At 40.1% G+C, this 21,804-nt stretch overlaps 1 protein-coding gene and 1 pseudogene across 4 annotated transcripts; both read right to left on the bottom strand.

Annotated features, from left to right (window-relative positions):
- Positions 1-353: 353 nt before the first annotated feature.
- LOC117554411 (far upstream element-binding protein 2-like) lies at positions 354-15,372 on the bottom strand. 4 transcript variants are annotated; one of them, XM_034228854.1, is made up of 17 exons: positions 15,136-15,372; positions 12,490-12,595; positions 12,314-12,373; positions 8,589-8,619; positions 8,418-8,476; positions 8,246-8,317; positions 8,100-8,157; positions 7,533-7,704; positions 7,349-7,447; positions 7,161-7,259; positions 6,968-7,070; positions 6,327-6,454; positions 5,916-6,209; positions 5,720-5,835; positions 5,183-5,262; positions 4,659-4,868; positions 354-1,936 (listed from the first exon to the last, which is right to left on the bottom strand). In XM_034228854.1, exons 1-17 carry the CDS (start codon positions 15,277-15,279, stop codon positions 1,653-1,655), a joined length of 2,115 nt encoding a protein of 704 aa, XP_034084745.1. In that variant the 5' UTR covers positions 15,280-15,372; the 3' UTR covers positions 354-1,652. The 4 variants fall into 4 exon arrangements, with proteins under 4 accessions (XP_034084745.1, XP_034084746.1, XP_034084747.1 ...); XM_034228855.1 differs by having other exon boundaries at positions 6,333-6,454; XM_034228856.1 differs by having other exon boundaries at positions 6,333-6,454; positions 15,151-15,372.
- Positions 15,373-16,229: 857 nt separating this feature from the next.
- On the bottom strand, positions 16,230-21,536 carry LOC117554410 (annotated as a pseudogene).
- Between the last annotated feature and the right edge of the window lie 268 nt (positions 21,537-21,804).

The following is a 21,804-nucleotide window of genomic DNA, read 5'->3' as shown; positions in this document are numbered from 1 at the left end:
CATGTCCTTAGACAGTCAAAGATAAAACGTGTTGTTGACTGTAAGTGTGTGAAAACTCAAAATGATGCAAATTCAGTTTAAAACGAGATCTTTAAAATATGTTCCTCTAAATGGGTTTCATCTATTTAGTAACACTCGATTATTCTTAGAAAAGCTAACAGTGACATCTAGTGGTGATTCGTCTCAAATGTGATTTAGTTATATCTGCTAGCAGTGGGCAATGTTTTAAAGGTGGGGTAGGTACGTTTCAGAAACCGGCTCGAGTGCACTAAAATTTGAAAGTACACAGCCGAAAAGAATCCGCCCCTTCCTTCGTTTGTACAAAACATGACGACAAAACGTTCAACACACACTTTAAAGTAATCAACATCTGCCCCATTTTAATTCAGAGTATTGCTGCTGGTGGTCATCTATTAACAATAGCAACACTGCGTCAAAGCTGCCATTCAAAATACATACCTGATACATCTCTGTAAGTCCAAACCGACAGCCTTATATTGCTGAATATATGTATATCTTCAAGTGAGACACATTGGAAGACTACATTTCATTCTGTTACGCACAATGAAGGGTAAAATATGTAAACATACTCGTTGGCATCCATGAACAAAGTAAGTATAAAACGTGCATTAAAATCACAGCATGATGCAAATGTGAGTTGAATTTAGCCTTACATAACACTATTTTAGAATATATGAAAACTACAGAGGGTGTCAGGAGCTCCAAATTAGGATGAGGTATGCAGTTGCCTCAAGGTGAATGCCCACTCCCAGTATGTTTTAAAAGGTCTGGTGGGTGTTAATGGCAGGGAAGTTAAAAGGAAGGCCATAACGAAGATGCATTACCTGATGACCCATACATCCTGCAACCTACGAGCCATTATACAACGTTGTCCTTCAAACTTCATGGACTCCAGGACTAAGTCTAGTACCTGTCATTGACGCTCCCTATTTAAAACTATTTCACATAACTTGCATGTCCTTAGCAGATAAAGGGGGGGGGGGGGTGTTTTCATCATATATCTCAAGCAGCTTTCAGCAATGAATCGTGAGTCCACATGCACCAATCAATACTACAAATCTATTTGTACACTTGCAATACAAAATGCTGCATATGAACACATTCATAAGCAAATGAAAAATAATCAAAATGTAGAAATACCAATAAAGTCTTAGCTAAATCAAGAAGAGTCAAAGAATTCAATTAAAAAGAATGGGCAAATCAAATGAGCTTTAAAAAGGGACGACTGGTGATACACAATATGATATAAGACCTGATAGCTAGGGAGATGAGGATGATTATATATTTTTAAAAGCAACTCCTCTGCAGTAAAGAAAGCATGTCAAGGCTTCCATATATATATAAAGGCATTCATAAAATATATTTAAAAGGTATTGAGAACCTGTGTGGTGGGATATCAGTCCTTTGCCTCAGCTGCAAAGCACTGGAAAGCTTGTTCAGTTGACAATGTTCATTTGGAAAGTTTCCACGTGTGGTGAGGAAGGGTTTCACTTCCACTCTAAATAAAAGATAAACAGGCTGGATCCCGGACTTAAATTCGGGGTCGTCTTCTTCATCCTGTCTTCCTGATTCCTTCTGCCATCACTGCGTCTAAAATACAAAAAGTTGAAAGGAAGCACATCCGTTGTATTTTAGAAAATAATGTATTTACTTCGGATGGATTGAAAGCAAACCTCGGTGTCAGATGCAGGATCCACAGAAGCAGGATGAAAGCCTCGCTCTGTACCGACCTGTCCCTGCTGTGGAGCGGCTGGCTGTCCGGCTGCCTGTCCGGTCTGTCCGTAGTACGACGCCTGCAGCCGGTAGTACTCCGCCCAGGCAGCGCTGTAGTCCGGCTCCCCCCCCGCTGTGGACGCTGCCCCCCCCGCTGCTCCTCCAGGTGCAGCAGGTGCAGGGGCAGAGCCGCCTGCCTGGCCTGGAGGAGGGATAAAAGAGACACATCACCATAACAGTCACTTCCACTTTAAGAACAAGTTCACCTGAGGAAACAACAAATCAACACGTATTATCTCTGATCAGGTTTTGATGTTTAAGTGACAAAATATATCTTACTCAAACCAACTCGATGCACACTAATGCTAAGCAACACAAATCAGAAATGTAATAAAACATTGCAAAAGATGAACCAAATTCAAATTTTGAATTTACATTACATTTTCAAAAATAAAATGGATGTCATGGATATTATTTTTGTTTATTGTTATTTTTATGATGTGTTTATGTGCTTTTGTGGTTTTATCTTGTATTTTGTATGTCACTGCCTAACAACAAATTGTTTTGGGGGATATTATCAACTACATTTGTCCAAGAATAAGATTCAGATTGATTCTATTAATGTTTAATATTTTCACTGTTAAACCAAAGCGAGTTAGGTAAAAAGTTCCATTTGAGCATGTGAAGAAATGAGAAAAAAATGAGAGCTGAGTTTGACCTGCATTAGTTCTAAAAGATGGCACTTTATTACAGCTTCACCGGACTTGGCCTGACTACTGCTATGGGTTGTCTGGGCTAGTCGCTTATCGCTTAGCTTAGCTGACAAATGTTAAAATGGGTCAAACACCCACATTTGGTAAGGCAAGGCAAGTTTATTTATATAGCACCTTTCAACACAAGGCAATTCAAAGTGCTTTACAAAAAATGAAAGACATTAAGAAAATGCCATTTAAAATCAGTCATTAAAAAGAAAAGATAATAAATTAAACATTAAAAGAAAAAATACATGGATAAAAGTTACAGTGCAGTTTAAGATATGAATTGTTCAATTAAAAGCAGCGACAAAAAGAAAAGTCTTCAGCCTGGATTTAAAAGTAGTCAGAGTTGCAGCGGACCTGCAGGTTTCTGGGAGTTTGTTCCAGATATTTGGAGCATAATAACTGAACGCTGCTTTACCATGTTTAGTTCTGACTCTGGGTAGTGTTAATTTCGTTGACTAAATCTATGACGAAATATGTTCGTCAACGACCTTTTTTTCCATGACGAAAACGAGACGATGACGAGACGGCACCGACGGCAGTAAACAATAACTGCAACGAAATCATCATGCAATATCGTTGACGAAAAGTGACGAGACGAAAATGTAGTTCACTAAATAAAAACTATGCCAAAATCTCTCTTTACTTTCGTTGACGAAAAATGAGGAGACGAAATATTATCAAAGATAACGTTATATCTCTGATAGTCAGTTTTTCTCCCAGCAGTTCCATTTCCGGGGCTGCGGCTGGGCAGCAGCTGTGTGTCTGTGCTGCGCGCGGCGGTAGATTTGAATTACACCGGGCAGCGGCACACTGTGAACTGTCAGGAAGACTCGGGTCTAACTCATGGTCTAACTAACCTTATTTAACAGAAAATGAAATGGCAACAACAGGGCTTGGGAGCAGTGGTCGCACTCGCGTTAACCGAATACCCCCCCGTCAGCGCGAGTGATTGATACATTGTGCACTCGACGGATAATAATGGATTATGACGGAAATGTTACGATCCGTCAAAATTACTGACAACGAAAAAGTCTAAAGCCACCACTGCTTGGGAGAAAGAAACAACGTGATATTTGGGCCCATTTTCACTACAATGAGGCGGAGAAAAAAAGCGAATGCATTGTTTTATCAGAAGGGAAGCAATGTGGCCAAAACACAGCTGGTAAAAACACCACAAACCTGAGCAGATACTCTCTGCAAAGCTTCTTAATCATTCAACCTGTGTTTTTCATCAAATAAGGACAAGATATAATCTTATTTATTTATATATACTAAAATGACAAATTATTGGTTTTGGCTATACTAGTTTCATTTGACTGAAATGTTCTATATAATCTGATTACTAAAAAATACTCAACAGTTTTTATTGACAAAAAGTAGACTAAAATAATTAGTTTTCTTTGACTAAAATAAGACTAAAATGCTCAGACTTTTAGTCGACTAAAACTTGACTAAATAAAAACAGGATGAAGGTGACTAAATATGACTAAAACTAAAAAGGACATTTAACACAGGACTAAGACTAAAACTAAATTAAAAAATAGCTGACGAAATTAACACTAACTCTGGGGACAGAAAGCTGACCAGTCCCTGAAGACCTGAGAGATCTGGATGGTTCATAATTTAGCAGGAGGTCAGAAATGTATTTTGGGCCTAAACCATTCAGTGCTTTATAAACCAGCAGCAGTATTTTGAAATCTATTCTTTGACACACAGGAAGCCAGTGTAAAGACTTCAGAACAGGAGTGATGTGATCCACTTTCTTAGTGTTAGTGAGGACTCGAGCAGCGGCGTTCTGAATCAGCTGCAGCTTCCTAATAGATTTTTTAGTGAGACCTGTGAAGACACCATTGCAGTAGTCGAGTCTACTGAAGATAAAAGCATGGACAAGTTTTTCCAAATCCTGCTGTGACATTAGTCTTTTAATCCTAGATATATTCTTTAGGTGATAGTAGGCTGATTTAGTAACTACTTTTTGGTGTTGGTCAATCATCCCTAACAAAATGAATTCCTTCTAAGTTGTATGGGTTACATAAAACCCATTAACATTATGTATTTAGTCTCCCGGCTGAAGTTGATGATGACTGGTTTAAAGCAGCAGAACATTTCAGCACCAATAGAAAAGCAGGTAAAGCTCCAGAGGGAGTTGTTCTGCAGCCTCACCCATCTGCTTGTAGTACTCCTCCCAGGCCTTGCTGTAGTCTGGCTGGCCCCCGGGCGTCTGTGCAGGCTGGGTCTGCTCCACTGAAGGTTGGGCCCCTCCTCCTGCCGGGGTAGCGGGGTTCTGGGCTGGACCCCCCCCTGGCGGCTGATGGTAGTACTGAGCGTAGTAGGCCGCCCAGGCTGCGTTGGGGTCATTGGCTGCTGCCATGCCTAGAAAAGATGCAGGGTGGAGGGGGTGAGGTCCTGCTACTGGCCTGGAGACCGGGCTTGGAGACCAGGGGGGAAACAGAGACACGGTTAGCTGCTGCTCAACGTCAAGACATCTCATCACAACATTACCATCAGTACTCCTGTTCACCTTCCTAGACTTAGAAAACAAAAAGGCATTACTCATCTGAAAATAGCACGGTTAAAACGTATAGCCTGGGATGAAAGCACTGTAGCAGCCAACATGCTAAAAAGAGCATAAAATAAACATTGATCCCCCAAAACCAGGAGAGGCAGTGAAGTCAACGGTGACTCACTGGGGTCATGGGGGGCCTGGGGCTGCCATTGCTGGTAGGTGTTGCTCCAGCCCTGAGGGGGGTACTGGTGAGGACCACCACTGAGGAGAAGAGCAATGGTTGGCATCACTATGACATGATAGGGAAACAAATTATACTCTGAAATGCAACTTTACAAACTATTGAATTTAGAAGAAAACTAAGTCTTCTGACCAAAATGTTTTTTCAGGTTATATTTTCCATCAACAATTTATTAAAACAAGTTAAAGAGGAAGCCACAACATTAGCCTTTGGTGGCTGCTAAACAAATAGCAAAAATGGTTCATTCATGAGATTTCAGCACATAAAACCACCACTGATCTCTTATGCAGCTACAGAATAAAAATCAGCTACTTCTCAGTCCGGTAACATGCCCCCTCGCTTATTTTCCCCTTCAGATTTGCACGGATTTCATACATGGCGTCTCTGTAATCCAGTGAACAGAATCATGTTGTAGCTACGGAGAACTTTAATATCTGAAGCTTAACAAACGGTTGTATGATAGTCCTTGTTACTCACTGTGGTGGTCCGGGCGCCCCAGGCGGTCCAGGGTTGTATGGGTCAGGGTTGTAGAGACCCATTGGACCTCCAGGACCTGGTCCACCTGGCCCCGGGCCCACAGGACACAGTGGGATCTGAAACATGTTAATTAATCCAAATGAAGAAGAACCGACATATTTACCTATGTGTAAGTACAAATTAAAATAGAAAGTACCTCAATCTTCTCCTCGATGAGCTGCTTGGCGTGGTCGATCTGCTGCGGCGAGCCCCGGATGATAAAGATCTTGAAGTTGGGGTCTCCGTTGGGGGGGGGTTGTCGGCAGATTTCTACAAAGGCCCCTGTCTGCTGGTTGATGGATTTAACGTTCTCTCCTCCCCGGCCAATCACAAGTCCACACTTGTGGGCAGGAATAGAGAAGGTAATTTCCCCTCCAGGGGGCCCCCAGCCGCCTTGACCCCCACCTCGACCCCTGTTGCCTGCAGGCATGCCTGGAGGACCTGGGGGACCCTGTGGTTGGAGCGGAGAGAAAGCCTCAGTATTTTAGCAAGCATGCTTGAGGATTATTACATCTTGCTGCCATATGTTTACTATTATGCACAATTGATTGGGAATATACTTTATTACATTTACCCCCTGTCCCTCATCCCGGACCCTGATGCTCTGCAGCAGGTCGTTGATGATCTGAGAAGCGTGGTCGCAGCAGTCAGGGGGGCCACTGATGTGTGCGATCTTATCTGGACCAGTCCCATCATCTGTAGGAAAGATTGAAATCTGCATTTAGCTGTATTCTTTTTTTTGTTTTATCAAATGACCTATGTGGAAGGGTCCATGTAAGTGCCTCAACTCAAAACCTCACACAGGCCAGGTAAAGGCTACCTGCTCTATTATTGAAAAATCAGTTCAACACAATAATGGATGTTAAGTCAATAAAAAAGATGACACCAAATTTGCAACCAAAGTGAGAGATTTGCCTGATTCAGCAGATATTGGGCAACATCACAATGCAAGCAGCTGTCTGTAAACCCTTTTACAGAAAAGGGACAAGGTAATTGCTCTGGTGAAATAAAGACACCACGTCTTTCATTTACATTTATCATTCGTTAAAAGACAAACAAGTATAGGGACAATGAGAGCCAAAAAGGTGCCTTTTTTATGAATCGGCATCAAACTTTCATGTTCTCTTGACATTGATTTGAACGTTTATGTGCGGTTAATAGAACATCAACATATTAATCATTAAAGTCAATTCAAGGCCTGACTCCTACCTTGTTTGAACTGTATCCTAACTCCGGTATCATTCTGGATTTTCTTGATCATCTCTCCATTGCGCCCGATAACCACACCGACTGAGTGTCTCGGTATAGGAATCTATGTGGAAAACAGACGTTTTTTAAAACCAATTTGGTTCAAAGGCAACTTATCCCACTTCTTATTTTGCTCCGTCTCACACAAACTCACATCCATGCCTCCTCCCATCCGGGCGCTGAAGTCATTTCTTTCATTGAAGCCACCGTGGTCCCTCTCCCTCAGAATGTCCTGCACCATCTCCTGGGCTTGCTGAAAAGGAAAACACGATGATGACATTACATGGCAACTGGACACAACAGATTTATGTTGACATTTATGAGAAGATTATATAAATGTACTTTGACTTTATAGGGATCTCCGATGATGCGTAGGGGCTTGTCGACGTTGGGTCCCTGAGTGACATCCTGGATCAGAATCATCTTCACCCCTGCACGCTCCTGGATTTCACGCGATTGTGCATTATCATGATTGAATACTGGACGTATGCTTTAATGTAGTTACAGTTTCTAAAATGCAGTTTACCTGCAGCTGTTTGATAGTCTCTCCTCCCTTTCCAATGACCAGCCCAGCCTTGCCTGCTGGGATCATCATCTCGTGCACCGTGCCGCTCTGCCCGTTGGTGGACTCGTGATAAGAAGAAGGGGGCGTACCCCTCCCTCGAGACACGATCTCGTCCAAAAGCCTCCGGGCATTCCTATCCAGGGAAGAGCTGACCAGTTACTCTGCGTCCTTTTTACAAAATGTTGTAATCAAGCTGATCTAACGGCCATTGACAGTAAGCAATTAAGGTCTGTACAGGTTAACCATTTACAAATAGCATCGTAGGGCTTCAAACTAAGTGCCTAATTTATATAAAGCTGGGCCAGACATTATTTTTGAAATAATTTGATACATTAATCAAAATGGTTTATTAATTGGCTCCTTTCATGGCAGTCAGGGTCACATAAAATCAGTGATAACAATCTAATTTTTAAGCAATGTTCTTGCCAGGCTTTTTTGGACAAATTTGACAAATACATGGGCACCCAACATCATACGTAACATAAACAAAACAAAAGTGAGCCTATTTTCATAAGGTCTGATACTTACTGTATGGAGTCTTGGGAACCTGTAAGAGACACGCTCCTGTCTGGAAGGCCTCCACTGTCTGGACACACACACATAGAATACCAATATTAAAATTAAAAAGGTAAACTATAGTGAAAATGTAAACCAGTGGATGAGTAAAGCAGTACCTGGAGCTATCTGAACCTTGCAACCGGACTCCTGTTGAATCTTATTGATCTGTTCACCCCCACGGCCAATAACTGTGGACAAAGAGAGATACAACTTTGTTGTGAGTGAGTCACACTCTCAAAGCGTATCTTTTTGTGTGCTAAAAGTAAAACTGAGTTGGTTTGAACTCACTGAGTCCCACCATGCTGTCCGGGACACTGTATTCCTCTGTGTTGGAGGCAGGCCTGGAACTATCAGCAGGCAAGAATGACAATCAGGGAAAAAGAGGCAATAAATCAGGCAACATTTATAAAAAGGTTTCAAACTTATACATACAAACACCTGAAAATGATCAGATCCTACCTTTGTAGGGCAGCCAGTTGTGCACCAATAGCTGAGACATAAACAGAAAAAAAGAGATTATAGCTGGAAACCTAATAGAGGTGTCATACATAATAACCTAATCAAAGTAAATGTAACAACTACTACAGTGCAACAAAACAGGAATATTAAATGTGGTCTCTTAAACATAAGATCTCTAGCATCTAAAGCAATATTGGTAAATGATTTAATATCAGATTATAATATTGATATATGCTGTCTCACTGAAACTTGGTTGAGACATGAAGAATATGTCAGCATAAATGAGGCCACTCCACCCAGCCATATCAATACTCATATTGCCCGAGGCACGGGCCGAGGAGGTGGAGTTGCAGCCATCTTTGACTCAAGTTTACTTATCAATACTAAACCAAAATTAAATTATACCTCCTTTGAAAGTCTCGTTTTTAGTCTTATGCATCCGACCTGGAAAACTTTGCAGCCAATCTTATTTGTTACAGTGTACCGTGCACCAGGTCCTTATTCAGAATTCTTATCTGAATTCTCTGAGTTTTTATCAACTTTGGTTCTTAAAACAGATAAAGTAATTATCGTAGGTGACTTTAATATTCATGTTGACGATGATAAAAATAGCCTTACTGTTGCATTTAACTCTATATTAGATTCTGTTGGTTTCTGTCAGAGTGTAAATAAACCAACCCACTGCTATAATCACACTCTCGACCTTGTTCTGATTTATGGTATTGAAATTGAGCAACTATTAGTCGAACCGCATAATCCTGCTTTATCCGACCATTTCTTAGTAACTTTTGAAGTACTGTTACGAGACTACAAAGCATTAGTCAAAAGCTCCTGCAGCAGAAACCTATCTGTTAGTGCTATAGCCAAATTTAAGGAAGAGATTCCACCAATACTTAACTCGATAGCATGTCTGCATGTAAGGGAGGACACTTATACAAAATGTACACCACCCCAAATTGATCATGTTGTTGATAGTGCTACAGATGCGCTGCGAATAAAATTAGACTCTGTTGCTCCTTTGAAAAAGAAGAAAATAAAACAACATAGACTATCTCCATGGCATAATGTCGAAACCCGCAAAATAAAGCAAAAGTCGAGACAACTTGAAAGGATATGGCGTTCTACTAAACTTGAAGAATCTCGTTTAATTTGGCATATTACTCTCAATGAATATAAGAAAGCATTGCGTAAAGCGAGAGCAGCTTACTACTCTTCATTAATAGATGAGAATAAGAATAATGCAAGATTTCTTTTCAGCACTGTAGCCAGGCTGACAGAAAGCCACAGCTCGATTGAGCCTTCTATTCCCATAGCACTCAGTAGTAATGATTTTATGTGCTTTTTTAACGATAAAATTGTTACTCTTAGAAACAAAATTAATGACCTCTTGCCTTTGACCAGTATAGTGTTATCAACAGCTCCCGGAAACGTAAGTTCTAATATTACACTAGATAGTAAACTAGAATGCTTTTCAGCCATAAACCTTGAACAATTAAATTCAATGATTCTCTCTTCTAAACCATCAACGTGCATGTTAGACCCAATTCCAACTAAGCTGTTGAAGGAAGTTTTTCCATTAATTAGCACTTATTTATTAAATATTATGAATATGTCTTTATTATCAGGCTATGTTCCACAATCATTCAAAGTAGCAGTGATAAAACCGCTTCTTAAAAAGCACAACCTCGATCCAGAGGTTTTAGCCAACTATAGACCTATTTCTAATCTTCCGTTCCTCTCAAAAATTCTTGAGAAAGCGGTCGCAAAACAGTTGTGTGATTACTTAAAAAACAATGATTTATTTGAAGCTTTTCAGTCTGGCTTTAGAACACATCATAGCACAGAGACAGCTCTGGTTAAAGTCACAAATGACATTCTAATAGCCTCTGACAAGGGACGTGTCTCTATTCTTGTTTTGCTCGATCTCAGTGCTGCATTTGATACTATCGACCATGATATCTTATTGCAAAGACTAGAGCACTTAGTTGGCATACAGGGAACTGCTTTAGACTGGTTTAGGTCCTATCTATCTGAACGCTCTCAGTTTGTACGTGTCAATGATGAATCTTCCACGCAAACCAAAGTTAGCCATGGAGTGCCACAGGGCTCAGTGCTCGGACCTATTTTGTTCACATTATATATGCTTCCGTTAGGCAATATTATAAGGAATCATTCTGTAAACTTTCATTGTTATGCGGATGATACTCAACTATATTTATCAATCAAGCCTGATGAAATTAATCATCTAAATAAAATTCAAGACTGCCTTAAGGACTTAAAAACGTGGATGACCTTAAACTTTTTGATGTTAAACACGACCAAAACTGAAGTTATTGTACTTGGCCCGAAGAATCTACGAAACAAATTATCTAAGGATATACTAACTATGGATGGCATTAATTTGGCCTCCAGTGAGACTGTAAGGAATCTTGGTGTTATATTTGATCAGGATTTATCCTTTAACGCCCACATAAAATCAATTTCAAGGACCGCCTACTTCCATCTACGTAACATTGCAAAAATCAGGCATATCTTGCCTCAAAACGATGCAGAGAAACTAGTCCATGCATTTGTTACTTCAAGGCTGGATTATTGTAACTCTTTATTATCAGGGTGTACCAAGAAGTCAGTCAAGTCGCTTCAGCTGATTCAAAATGCTGCGGCTCGTGTACTAACCAGAGTTAGGAAAAGGGACCACATTACTCCTGTTCTGGCTGCCTTACACTGGCTCCCTATAGAACACAGGATAGAATTTAAAATTATTCTTCTCGCCTACAAAGCCCTTAATGGGCAGGCGCCATCTTACCTTAAAGAACTCATTATACCCTACTGTCCTACTAGGGCATTGCGTTCCAAGAATGCAGGGTTGTTGGTTGTTCCTAGAGTCTCTAAAAGTACAATGGGAGCCAGAGCCTTTTCTTATCAAGCTCCACATTTGTGGAATCAGCTTCCAGTTTGTGTTCGGGCGGCAGACAACCTATCCGTTTTTAAGAGTGCGCTTAAGACCTTCCTTTTTGATAAAGCTTATAGTTAGGGCTGATTAGATCCAGCCCCTAGTTTTGCTGATATAGGCTTAGTTTGTCGGGGGGACATCTTACTTCTTCCTTCTCTCTGTCTATACCTGTGTACTCTCATGTTCCGATTAACCCAGCTTCCCCAAATGTCTTTCTTTTTGGTGTCTATATACGCCGGGATCCGGAGTCATGGATGATCCTGCGCTCCTCTGTCCTGGATCGCGAGCCCTGGATCTTGAGTCGTGGCTGTGGTCCTGGATCATAGGTCCTGGATGGATATCCTCGTGGATTCATCTTCCTATTATACACACATGCATTTCCAAACATTTGGACTACCTATGTTGCAAATGTATTATCTTTTCAATTTACACACGGCATCTATTGCACGTCTGTCCGTCCTGGGAGAGGGATCCCTCCTCTGTTGCTCTCCCTGAGGTTTCTCCCATTTTTCCCTTTAAACTGTGGGTTTTCTCCGGAAGTTTTTCCTTGTACGATGTGAGGGTCTAAGGACAGAGGGTGTCGTATTGTCATACTGATATTTTGTACAAACTGTAAAGTCCACTGAGACAAATGTAACATTTGTGATATTGGGCTATATAAATAAACATTGATTGATTGAAGTCTCTACTAAATAGTGTCAGCTATATATATTTTTTATTTTTATCACAGCGCAAAAAGGAAACAGAACATTGCATAGAGGGATGCACTCACACAATGCATTGGCTGAATCCAAGTCACTCTGAGCAGCCAGCTTTTTACTCTCCGGTTCATCTGTCAGGCGCATGCAATACAGACAATACAGGTAAGAAAGGTATTTATTCAATTGGGTGACAAAATAAACCTTTTGATTAAGAAGACTGTGCACCGAGTAGTGAGGTGACCAATACCTGCATCCTCCAGCTGGCGTTTCTGTGCAGTGAAGGGAAAGCCATCTGATGCAGTGTTGTTGTTCGTGGGAGGAGGACCAGCATCAACTCCAATTTTTGCTGCAATCTGAAAAGAAAGAATAAAGGTAACCATAATAATAATAATAATTCCTTACATTTATTATAGCGCTTTTCCAGATGCTCAAAGCGCTTTACAAATACACATTACACATATCATACATGCAATGGTCACTGTGGACAATACCCACAGGAGCAAGTTCAGGTGAAGTGTCTTGCCCAAGGACACAACGGCTTTACAGACGCAGCAGCGGCGGGTTTCACCCCTTGATCTGATGATCATTGCACAGCGCGCTGCGCCACACCGTCCATCTTCACGCTTCAAAGTCATCGAGGCGCTTTCACAAGTACACATTAGTATCATACATGTACTGTGGACATTACCCACAGGAGCAAATCCGGGTGAAGTGTCTTGCCCAAGGACACAACGGCCTGACGCAGTGGCGGCAGGAGCGGGTTTCGAACTGGAGTTCCCCAGCACCCCCCTTGATCTGATGATCAGATGCACAGACCACTGCGCCACCCGTCCCCACCATGACAATTGAGCTGTAAAAAAACAGATTGTCCTACCCTCCCCTTCAAGCAGGGACGTGCACAGACATTTTGGGGGGCAGGAGGTCAAGTGAGAAACAGGGCACTTCCCATAATAATTTATAAAAAAATGTTTTGAAACAAAAAGTAAAAAATAGTTGCACATCTCTGACTTACTGACCAATTTATTTTAATACCCTTACACTCACGCAATTGTTTAATACTCAACAGAATTCTACAAAAATAATCAGCTAACACAGAGACAATGGTCATCTTTAGTATTCACTAAGCACAAGAGCAGACAACAAACTAGTACAATTAATAGTTATTAAATGAGCAACAAACAATCAAAATTATGAAGTTACTGTTTAAGGCAGGACATTACAGGCAAAAGATCGTTATGTCTGAATTCATATAGGTATAAAGCTAATCTGCATTTAAACATAACATTTCCGGGGAAAATACTGACTTGACCTAAGTAACTATCTGGGGAAGTTGTGAGGTGCTATGTTTTTTATCCTTTTCACCTGCAATGCCTTGGTAACTGCATGCAAATTTGCGCATTTTAATTAGGCCTAGTTAACACCTAATTTGCATATCAATGTGGTGATTGTGATTACGTTATTAGATACACATTGTACTGTATTCACCTGTAGTGTCTCCCCCTAAGTGCAGTAGGCCTACATTAGTCTGTATGCCCATGATAAATTGCCTTAGCTAAACCTTGAGCTAACTTATCCATTAGCTGTACCCTACTTTAACTATATTTGTTTCTGTCTTTTGGCTAATTAGCTGTAAACTCGAGGCACTGGCAGTTTAGTCATTTGTTCATCTCCACTCACCTTCAGACAAGCCAAGAAAAGCCGGCATAACATGGGACTTTAAGGTGGGAGGTGCTGCTACCTGTCGGTCTGAAGTGATTGCCGATGACTGTCCGCACCGCTGTGCGCGAGAAGTGGAGGGAGGAGGAGAGAGCATCGGAACTTCACAGTCTAATCTCCAGACCTGATATTTTTATTTTGTATTCAATCAATATATTTTTGGAAAGGGAAACTGTGCGCAAACAGCAGTAGATATATATTCATTTATTGGAGAAAAACAAATGGAAAAAAAAGCACCCCATAAAAAGGGCACTTTCTCTGGAGGAAGAAAAAGGGCAGGGGCTCAAGCCCACTTTGATGTCTATGTGTGCACGTGCCTGCCTTCAAGTGTGCCAACATGATAAAACTCAAGTAAGCTATACTTGAGACTGAGCATGTCAGACTTAAGGTCTGGAAGAGAATAACCTTTTTTATGCCAAGGATTTTTTCACAAACAAGGAATTGACTTGTTTTTTTGCAATGTTCTCAGTAGACATATGAAGGTAAAGAATAGACAGGACTATAATGTACAAAAGTAATAGGTGAACATGTAAAAAGTAGCCTATATAAATAAATGAAGTTGTCCAACTATCTGATCTGGGACATCCACGATAATAATATGAAGTCTAAAGTCAAGTCAAATCCACTTTATTGTCAATTTCTGTGTGTGATACAAACAGGGAAATCGAAATGCCACTTCTCACAGTCCCAAATAATACAAAAATAGAAATCCACTTAAAAATAACATAATAAATAATTAAGACTAGGCCTATATGCAGTAGTTATTTGATTGGATTTTGGTTATTTTACAAGTTTCCTTTTTTTCTTGGCTTGTTTTATGCCAACCAGGTGTTTGCCATCATACCTGCATGGGTTTTATATAAACCACCCCCACAGTTAGTATAAACATCAAACCCATAATGTTGTATTTTTATTGACTCGAATTTAGGTAATTGTTAAGCTAATCTTGCAAGTTTTATTTTCCTATCACCCTGTCACTTACTGGGTTTGTTGGGACACACAGACAGTGTTTCAGCTAATGTACGACAAGCAGCATACATTACTAGCTTACTTTTACTACTATTAACAATTCGTAAATACATGATAATTCAGAATATCAATAGTATATCATGCTGTGTTAACAATATTAGCCCATAAGCTAAGCAGAAAGCTAGCCCTCCCCCAGCTCAGCTGTCACCTCCCTCCTCCTCACCAGCCGGGCCCGCTGCACTGCGTCCGCGAACGCATCTTTCTGGATGCCTCCTGCCCCGTTCCCGAGAGCTGTCTGCCCGCCCAGAGGGTCCCCGGGTCCCGCTGCAGGCACCGCATTGTACTCCGACATGTCCACCAGAAGACAGGTGCTGGAAAGAAAGCAGAAAAGCAGGAGTTGCGCAACACTGGGACGAAAAGTAAAAAAACTAACGGATACAGGAAATCAACGGAGAGAAACGACGGAGGCCTGTAAGGTGCTTTCGCGTTTGTATTACTCTGTTATCATCATCGGTGTTGGAACCTTGGAACAAGTAGTAATAATATAATTTGCTTAAATACAAGTACAAATACTATGGTCTTAAAATATTCCACTACAAGTAAAAGTCCTGATTTAAATGTTCTACTTCAGTAAAAGTAATTGTATCAAAATGTAATTCGAGTACAAAAAGTACTCATCTGCTCAATGACCTGATTCAGGATAATATAAAGTACAGGAGTATTATCAGCTAAATGTACTTCAAGTTTCAACAGTAAAAGTACTCGTTATGCATCTTTTCACAGTATGTTATTATGAGGGTTTTAATTATATCATGTTTTTACTTTTTACACATTTAAGAGCATTTTAGTGTTGTAACTGAAAATGGACTACTGCATTATACTATATCAGCATGTGTGTTTTTATATTTACAAAGTAACGAGTAACTGTGAGCGTTAAAAATAAATGTACTGGAGTAAAAGGTATGATATTCACCTCCGAAATGTAGTGGAGATGAAGTATAAAGTACAAAAATGTCAAAAAAGTACTTAAGTACAGTAGCCTACTTGAGTAAATGTACTTAGTAACTTTCCACCAATGATCATAAGCCACATCAGCATTATGGTTGCCCTCATTTGGCTAGTTGTAACTTTAAGAGTATATTATATATATACTTTTTATAATATTAAATACTTACCTCTGCATTCAATTATTATAGGTTTTAGTAATAAACCACCTCTGAGAGCAGAAGTCTAGGGGAAATAAATGCAAGCAGATATTCAAGTGTACAACAATAGTACAATTTATTTTTTAAATTACTTCCATAACAAAACACATGATTGTTCATTAATATAAAGACGACTTTACAAAAAAACAGTGGCCAAAGAAGGACTCAGATATGTTGCTTAAGTAATACCACAGAATGACAATACCACACTGAAAAATCCTTCATTTCAAGTTAAGGTCCTTTATTCAATGTTATCAACGTAAAATAACTGTGTTAGCATCATAAATCAAGTATCTAGCCAACTAAAAAGTAGCCTACCTATATAGAATGGCCCATTTCAGAATAATGTAGGCTACATTGATGCATTACTTTGTACATAATTGTAATGATGCAACTGACAAAGGTGGGGATATTTCTAATAAACAGATAGGTGGATTGCTTGAAAATAGTGCAAGTAAATAAGTAAAAATAGTAAATTAGTAAAATTGTGAAAAAGTGCAATAAGAGCAATAAGAGTCTATACAAGTGATTGGAATATGATATATTAGATACATCATTTCTAAGATGCAGATGAATGTTATGGATGTTGTTTCAAAGTGCAGGTGTTTAATAGTCTTATGGCCTGTGGGATGAAACTGTCCCTGAGTCTGGTGGTTTTAGTCCGGATGCTGCGGTATCGCCTGCCAGACTGATATTTGGGGGAAATTCTGAATCTTTAAATTATATAATGTTCTGCATACAATTAACGTTTTCTATTCATGATATGCTTTAACATGCTTTTTTACACTGTTACAGGGAAGACCCAAAAATATAATCTCTGCATTGACATGATTACATAATCACATTAAATAATGAACATTGAACATAACATACATAGTATTGGCTGCATCAGAAAGTAATACAGCTGGATAATCACCAAATTTCTGGCAGGGTCCAACAGCGTTTGGAAAACTGTGCTTTATGTGCACTTTTTCTCTTTTGTTTCCAGAGTTACCAGCCTGCTTGTGTGTGCTAAAAAGAGTGCCTGCGTTTTGGGAGGCTTTGGTCCAACATTTCCACATCACTGGCTGAAATACTCATGCTGTCGACCCCAGAGGTGACATCAGAGCCCCCAAATCTAACGCTCAGCCATTCAGTCACTTTGGCACGTTCTCTTTGACTAAAAAAGGTGCCCCCAACTTCTCTGGGAACATCTCCGCTCACTGAAAACAGAATTTGAATGGTTTAACTACTTTTGTTGGAAATGGTCTGGATGTCAACGAAAAATGACCAATGCCAAAATATTGAAAATCCTTGAACATGTCTAAAATGTAAACAAAACAATATTGACGTCAACAAAAAAAATCATAACCATAAGGATTGCAGTTCATGGCATGATATCTGTACCCACACTTTTCCACCAGCTGTTCCAGGTGTTCGCCTTCTGTGGCAATGTGCTCCTCAATGGACCTTTCCTTGAGCCAGTCTTCCCAGGTAAACAGCACCATGCAGTGCCTCCAGACACTGTCACCGAATGGCATCAAGAGCTCAACCATTGTTTTGTAGTCATTCTCTGTAAAGGTTTTGAAAATGGGTACAACCAAGAGAAAAGCATTAGGACCAGGAGCACACATTGAGATGCTGTGCAGAACTTCAGTCTTGAGCCAGTCGGGTGTGATCTCGTCTGCAAACCAGCCTGGTGCCTCAACCACGGTGATGTTTCGTCGGGCAACATTGCTTTCATGTTTCTCACACATTGTGATTCTTCTCTGATCTTGGAATTCCTGCATAGAAGTAACCAAACAAAATAATATAACAACCAAAACAGACTTCAACAATCAGATGTTTCCCCCCAAAAAACCTGTAGAGGTTGGTTACCTTCTTCATCCGAGCTGTGCCAAACAGCTCTTCAAAAAGGATCATGTTTCCTGCCATACCCTTCCCAGAGTCTTTCGGGACGATAAGTACAACCCTATGGTCAATGTTTGTCTGCGTCTCCCCTTGGGAAATGTGAGTTTTTTTTAAATTAGAAATAGTAATAATAACTAAATTAATCATACATTCAGTTTTTTGATTACCTCGAAACAACTCTTTGAGTATTCTTGCTCGTCTTTGGGCCGTCTGACGAATCCTTTTTGCCTTCTTGTCTGCAACCTATTTTCTTGCCTCCATCTGCTCAGCACGGCCCAGGTTGACTTCAAAAGGACCATCTTTGTTTCCTGCCCACATCTCTTCAATCTTCTCAAGGAGCTCCGTTACCTGAGTCTCGTCACTGTGGTTTTTGTTATCCAAGACATGATACATGTTCCCACACTTCTCCACAAGCCACTGCAGACCCTTCTCACTCTCTATGCGCTCTTCCACAGTCTTCACTCCCAGCCAGTCACCTCTGGTAAACAGAACAATTGTGTGCTTCCAGACTTCATCCGTGAACAGACTCATGTGCTCCTGGACCGCTTTCTGGTATGTTGCGTTGAACGCGGATGCCAGGCCAACAACAAGGAGCACTGCGTGGGGTCCTGAAGTGCACAGATGCATGCTGTTTTCTATTTCAAGTTTATTCATCTCAGAGAGCTCCTGAAGGGTGCCGTTGTATAACCAGCCTAGAGAGTCTACCACTGTGAGCTGCCTGTCTGCCACCACACTGTGGTTTATTTTGCAGAACACAGTTGTTCTTGTGTGAGTAACAGGAAACGCATATTTCCTTAGAATGGTGTTGCCTGCTGAGCTCTTGGCTGACCACTGTGCACCAACCATCACTAGCCTCAAATGTGTTGGGGGAGTTTTGCCACCTAGAGACAAAGTGGAATAAAAAAATATTCAGACTTGAGGTTTTGTGCATCATTATGTAATTGTCAGGTTGACCATCAAGACTTTTTTTTACACTATTCAAACACCTAAGTCAGTAAAATCAGAAACCTCTCAAAGGGAAAAAAATAGTTTAAATTAATCTAGGAGGACGTGAGGTATCTTTGCAAATATAATTTGCGTTGTAATGTCAAAAGGCTATTGATAATCAAATCAAAAATGGATAAAGGTGGTGTTGTAGGAGCTGTGTTTCTTGACCTAAAAAAGGCTTTTGACACTGTTAATCATAAAATACTCATATCTAAGCTTTCCAGTTTTAACTTTTCTTCACAAACACTTAAATGGATAGAATCTTATTTGTTTAACCGAGTTTTTTTAACCAGTATGTGAGAGTTCAAAATCATGAATCTGTTGACCTTCATCTTTCGAAAGGAGTCCCACAAGGTTAAATCCTGGGACCATTACTATTTTCGCTCTATATAAATGATTTACCATCTGTATGTCCTGACACAAACATCCAAATGTATGCAGATGACACTGTAATATATGTACATGGAAGCAATATGACACAAGTGGCTAATGAACTGACAAACACCATGGTTCGTGTAACAGCTTGGTTGGAACAATGCTGTTTGCAACTAAATATTTGTAAAACAGTATGCATCTTCTTCACCAAAACAAAGTCCTCTTGTGTTACGCCAGATGTTTTTATATCAGGGGAGAGGCTACAGGTGGTGTCACAATACAAGTACCTTGGAGTCATGATTGATTCAACACTCAATTTCAAGGCTCAGGTTAAAAAAATATGTAATAGGGTCAAATCCAGTCTGTCGAATTTGAGGTTCACCAGAGATTACATGTCAATTGAGGCATCTCTGATGTACACACACTCTATGGTTCTCTCACACATCACCTACTGTTTAATTACCTGGTCACATGCCAGTACAACATTAAAACCACTGGAGTCATTGTACAAACAAACACTCAAAATACTGGACAAAAGAATAATCTGTTTTTTCGCATCACTGCCCAATACTCAAAAAATACAACTTGCTAAACTGGGAAAACCTCATTAAACATGCAAATGCTTGCCTTTTTTACAAGATTGTCAACGGCCTTACCTCACCTCCTCTTAGACAGTTTATTAACATACGCACAACTGCAACTAGGGTAACAAGAGGTGCAGACCACATTCACTTTATTTAAATCAAAACTCAAAATATGGTTAGTGAGGAATCAGCTCTGCCAACACTGACCCATCTTCTGCTCCTTACAACCCACTGCCTGTGTTTTAACATGTTCTTTTGTTTTCTTTTATTTGTTTTGTTTTAATGTTCTGTATTTCCCAGTATTGTATGTTGCATGTTTTAAATGTATTGTATTTACTTGTTTAAAATGAAATGTGTTTTAGGTTGACTAAAATCTGTCCAGGGACTACAGATGAAAAATAGCCTCTTGGCTAACTCTGGCACATTTACAGAAATGTTCATTAATATGCACTGTCCCTGTTAAATAAATGAATAAATAAATGGTATCTTCGTCATATTTGTCTGCATTTTTTTATCCAATTAGAGATATTTCTGACTTACCTTCAATCAGGGCTTTGAGTTTCCTTCTTTTTGCCTGCACTTCGGCAAACCTCTTTGATGCTCTTTCAACGATTGCTTCCATTTTCTCTCTCAGAGCACTCCCATCAGCAGCATCAATAGAACAGTGACCAGCAGCATTTTGTGCAACCATTGCCTCTATTTTCTGGAAAAGCGTTGTGACCTGAGTCCTATCCTGATGGTTGCTGATGTTGAAAACATGCTTTCGGTTTCCACATTGTTGAAGAATCATCTGAAGTGCTGGCCAGCAAGGGGTGTCGTATTTTAAACTTGTTTTACATGGATCATCTACAGTGAACAGCACAATGGTTTGATCAAAGACTCCTTTATTGAAGAGTTGCATGTGCTCTTCAAGGGATTCCTTGAAAATGTCAGGAAATGCTTCTTCTAAAGGAATGACTAAAATAAATATGTGAGGCCCGGGGGGACACAGATGGACGTTGTTCTTGATTTATATCTGATCCAGCTCTGGGGTGTTTTCTCGTGGGTAGTGGCACCACCAGCCTGGAGTATCAACCACAGTGACCCGTCTGCCATGTACCTCCCGCTGCCTCACAACACTCTGGGCAGTTCTTCTGTTGGTCTCAAAAACCCTTTTGCCAAGTATGATGTTGCCAGCTGTACTTTTAAAACTGGGGTCACTGGATAATACTCTTCCACCTACTAACACAATCCTCAACTCTGGAGAGTGCTTAGTTTGCCCTGTAAGAGATATAACACATTTCCCGTTTACATGCATTATATAAATCTAGAACATTTTCATGATCTGTCTGTTTGCATGAAAAGTATAGCTTTGACAACAATGTCATTGCAACATTAAATTCACTTATTTTTATACTAAAACACACATCTGTCATCAGGAAATCCTGCTGTGAAGGACTGTCAAATACCAGCTTATACAAGCAGTATGGCTTGTGTGGCGGCAATATCAGTACATAATGAAAAGTAAAAACTGTTCTGTCTTTGAGTTTAAATCATATATCTGCAGATCTACCGACAAGCTCAGTAAAATTAGTGACATGAGCGAGTGATATTTTTATACACATTAATAGTGAATGCACAAACTTACATTTGCAAGGTAATAAACATATAGTGCATTAATAATCATCTATGAGCGAGAACAGCATCTTACAGCTGAGTAATTCAAGGGATCTTATCTGTATTGTGTAGCGACATTCAGTGAAACACTATGATTACAACCTCCTCACAGAAACTGGAACTGGAAAATCCCCTGCAGATCTGGACATTTCCATCACGCCTAATAACCTTTTCCCCATA

The sequence above is a fragment of the Gymnodraco acuticeps genome, unplaced genomic scaffold, assembly GCF_902827175.1.
Source record: "Gymnodraco acuticeps unplaced genomic scaffold, fGymAcu1.1, whole genome shotgun sequence".
In the NCBI taxonomy this organism is placed as follows: Eukaryota; Metazoa; Chordata; class Actinopteri; order Perciformes; family Bathydraconidae; genus Gymnodraco; species Gymnodraco acuticeps.
Note: the sequence above shows the minus strand (reverse complement) of the source record. Positions and strands in the feature narration are given on the sequence as shown.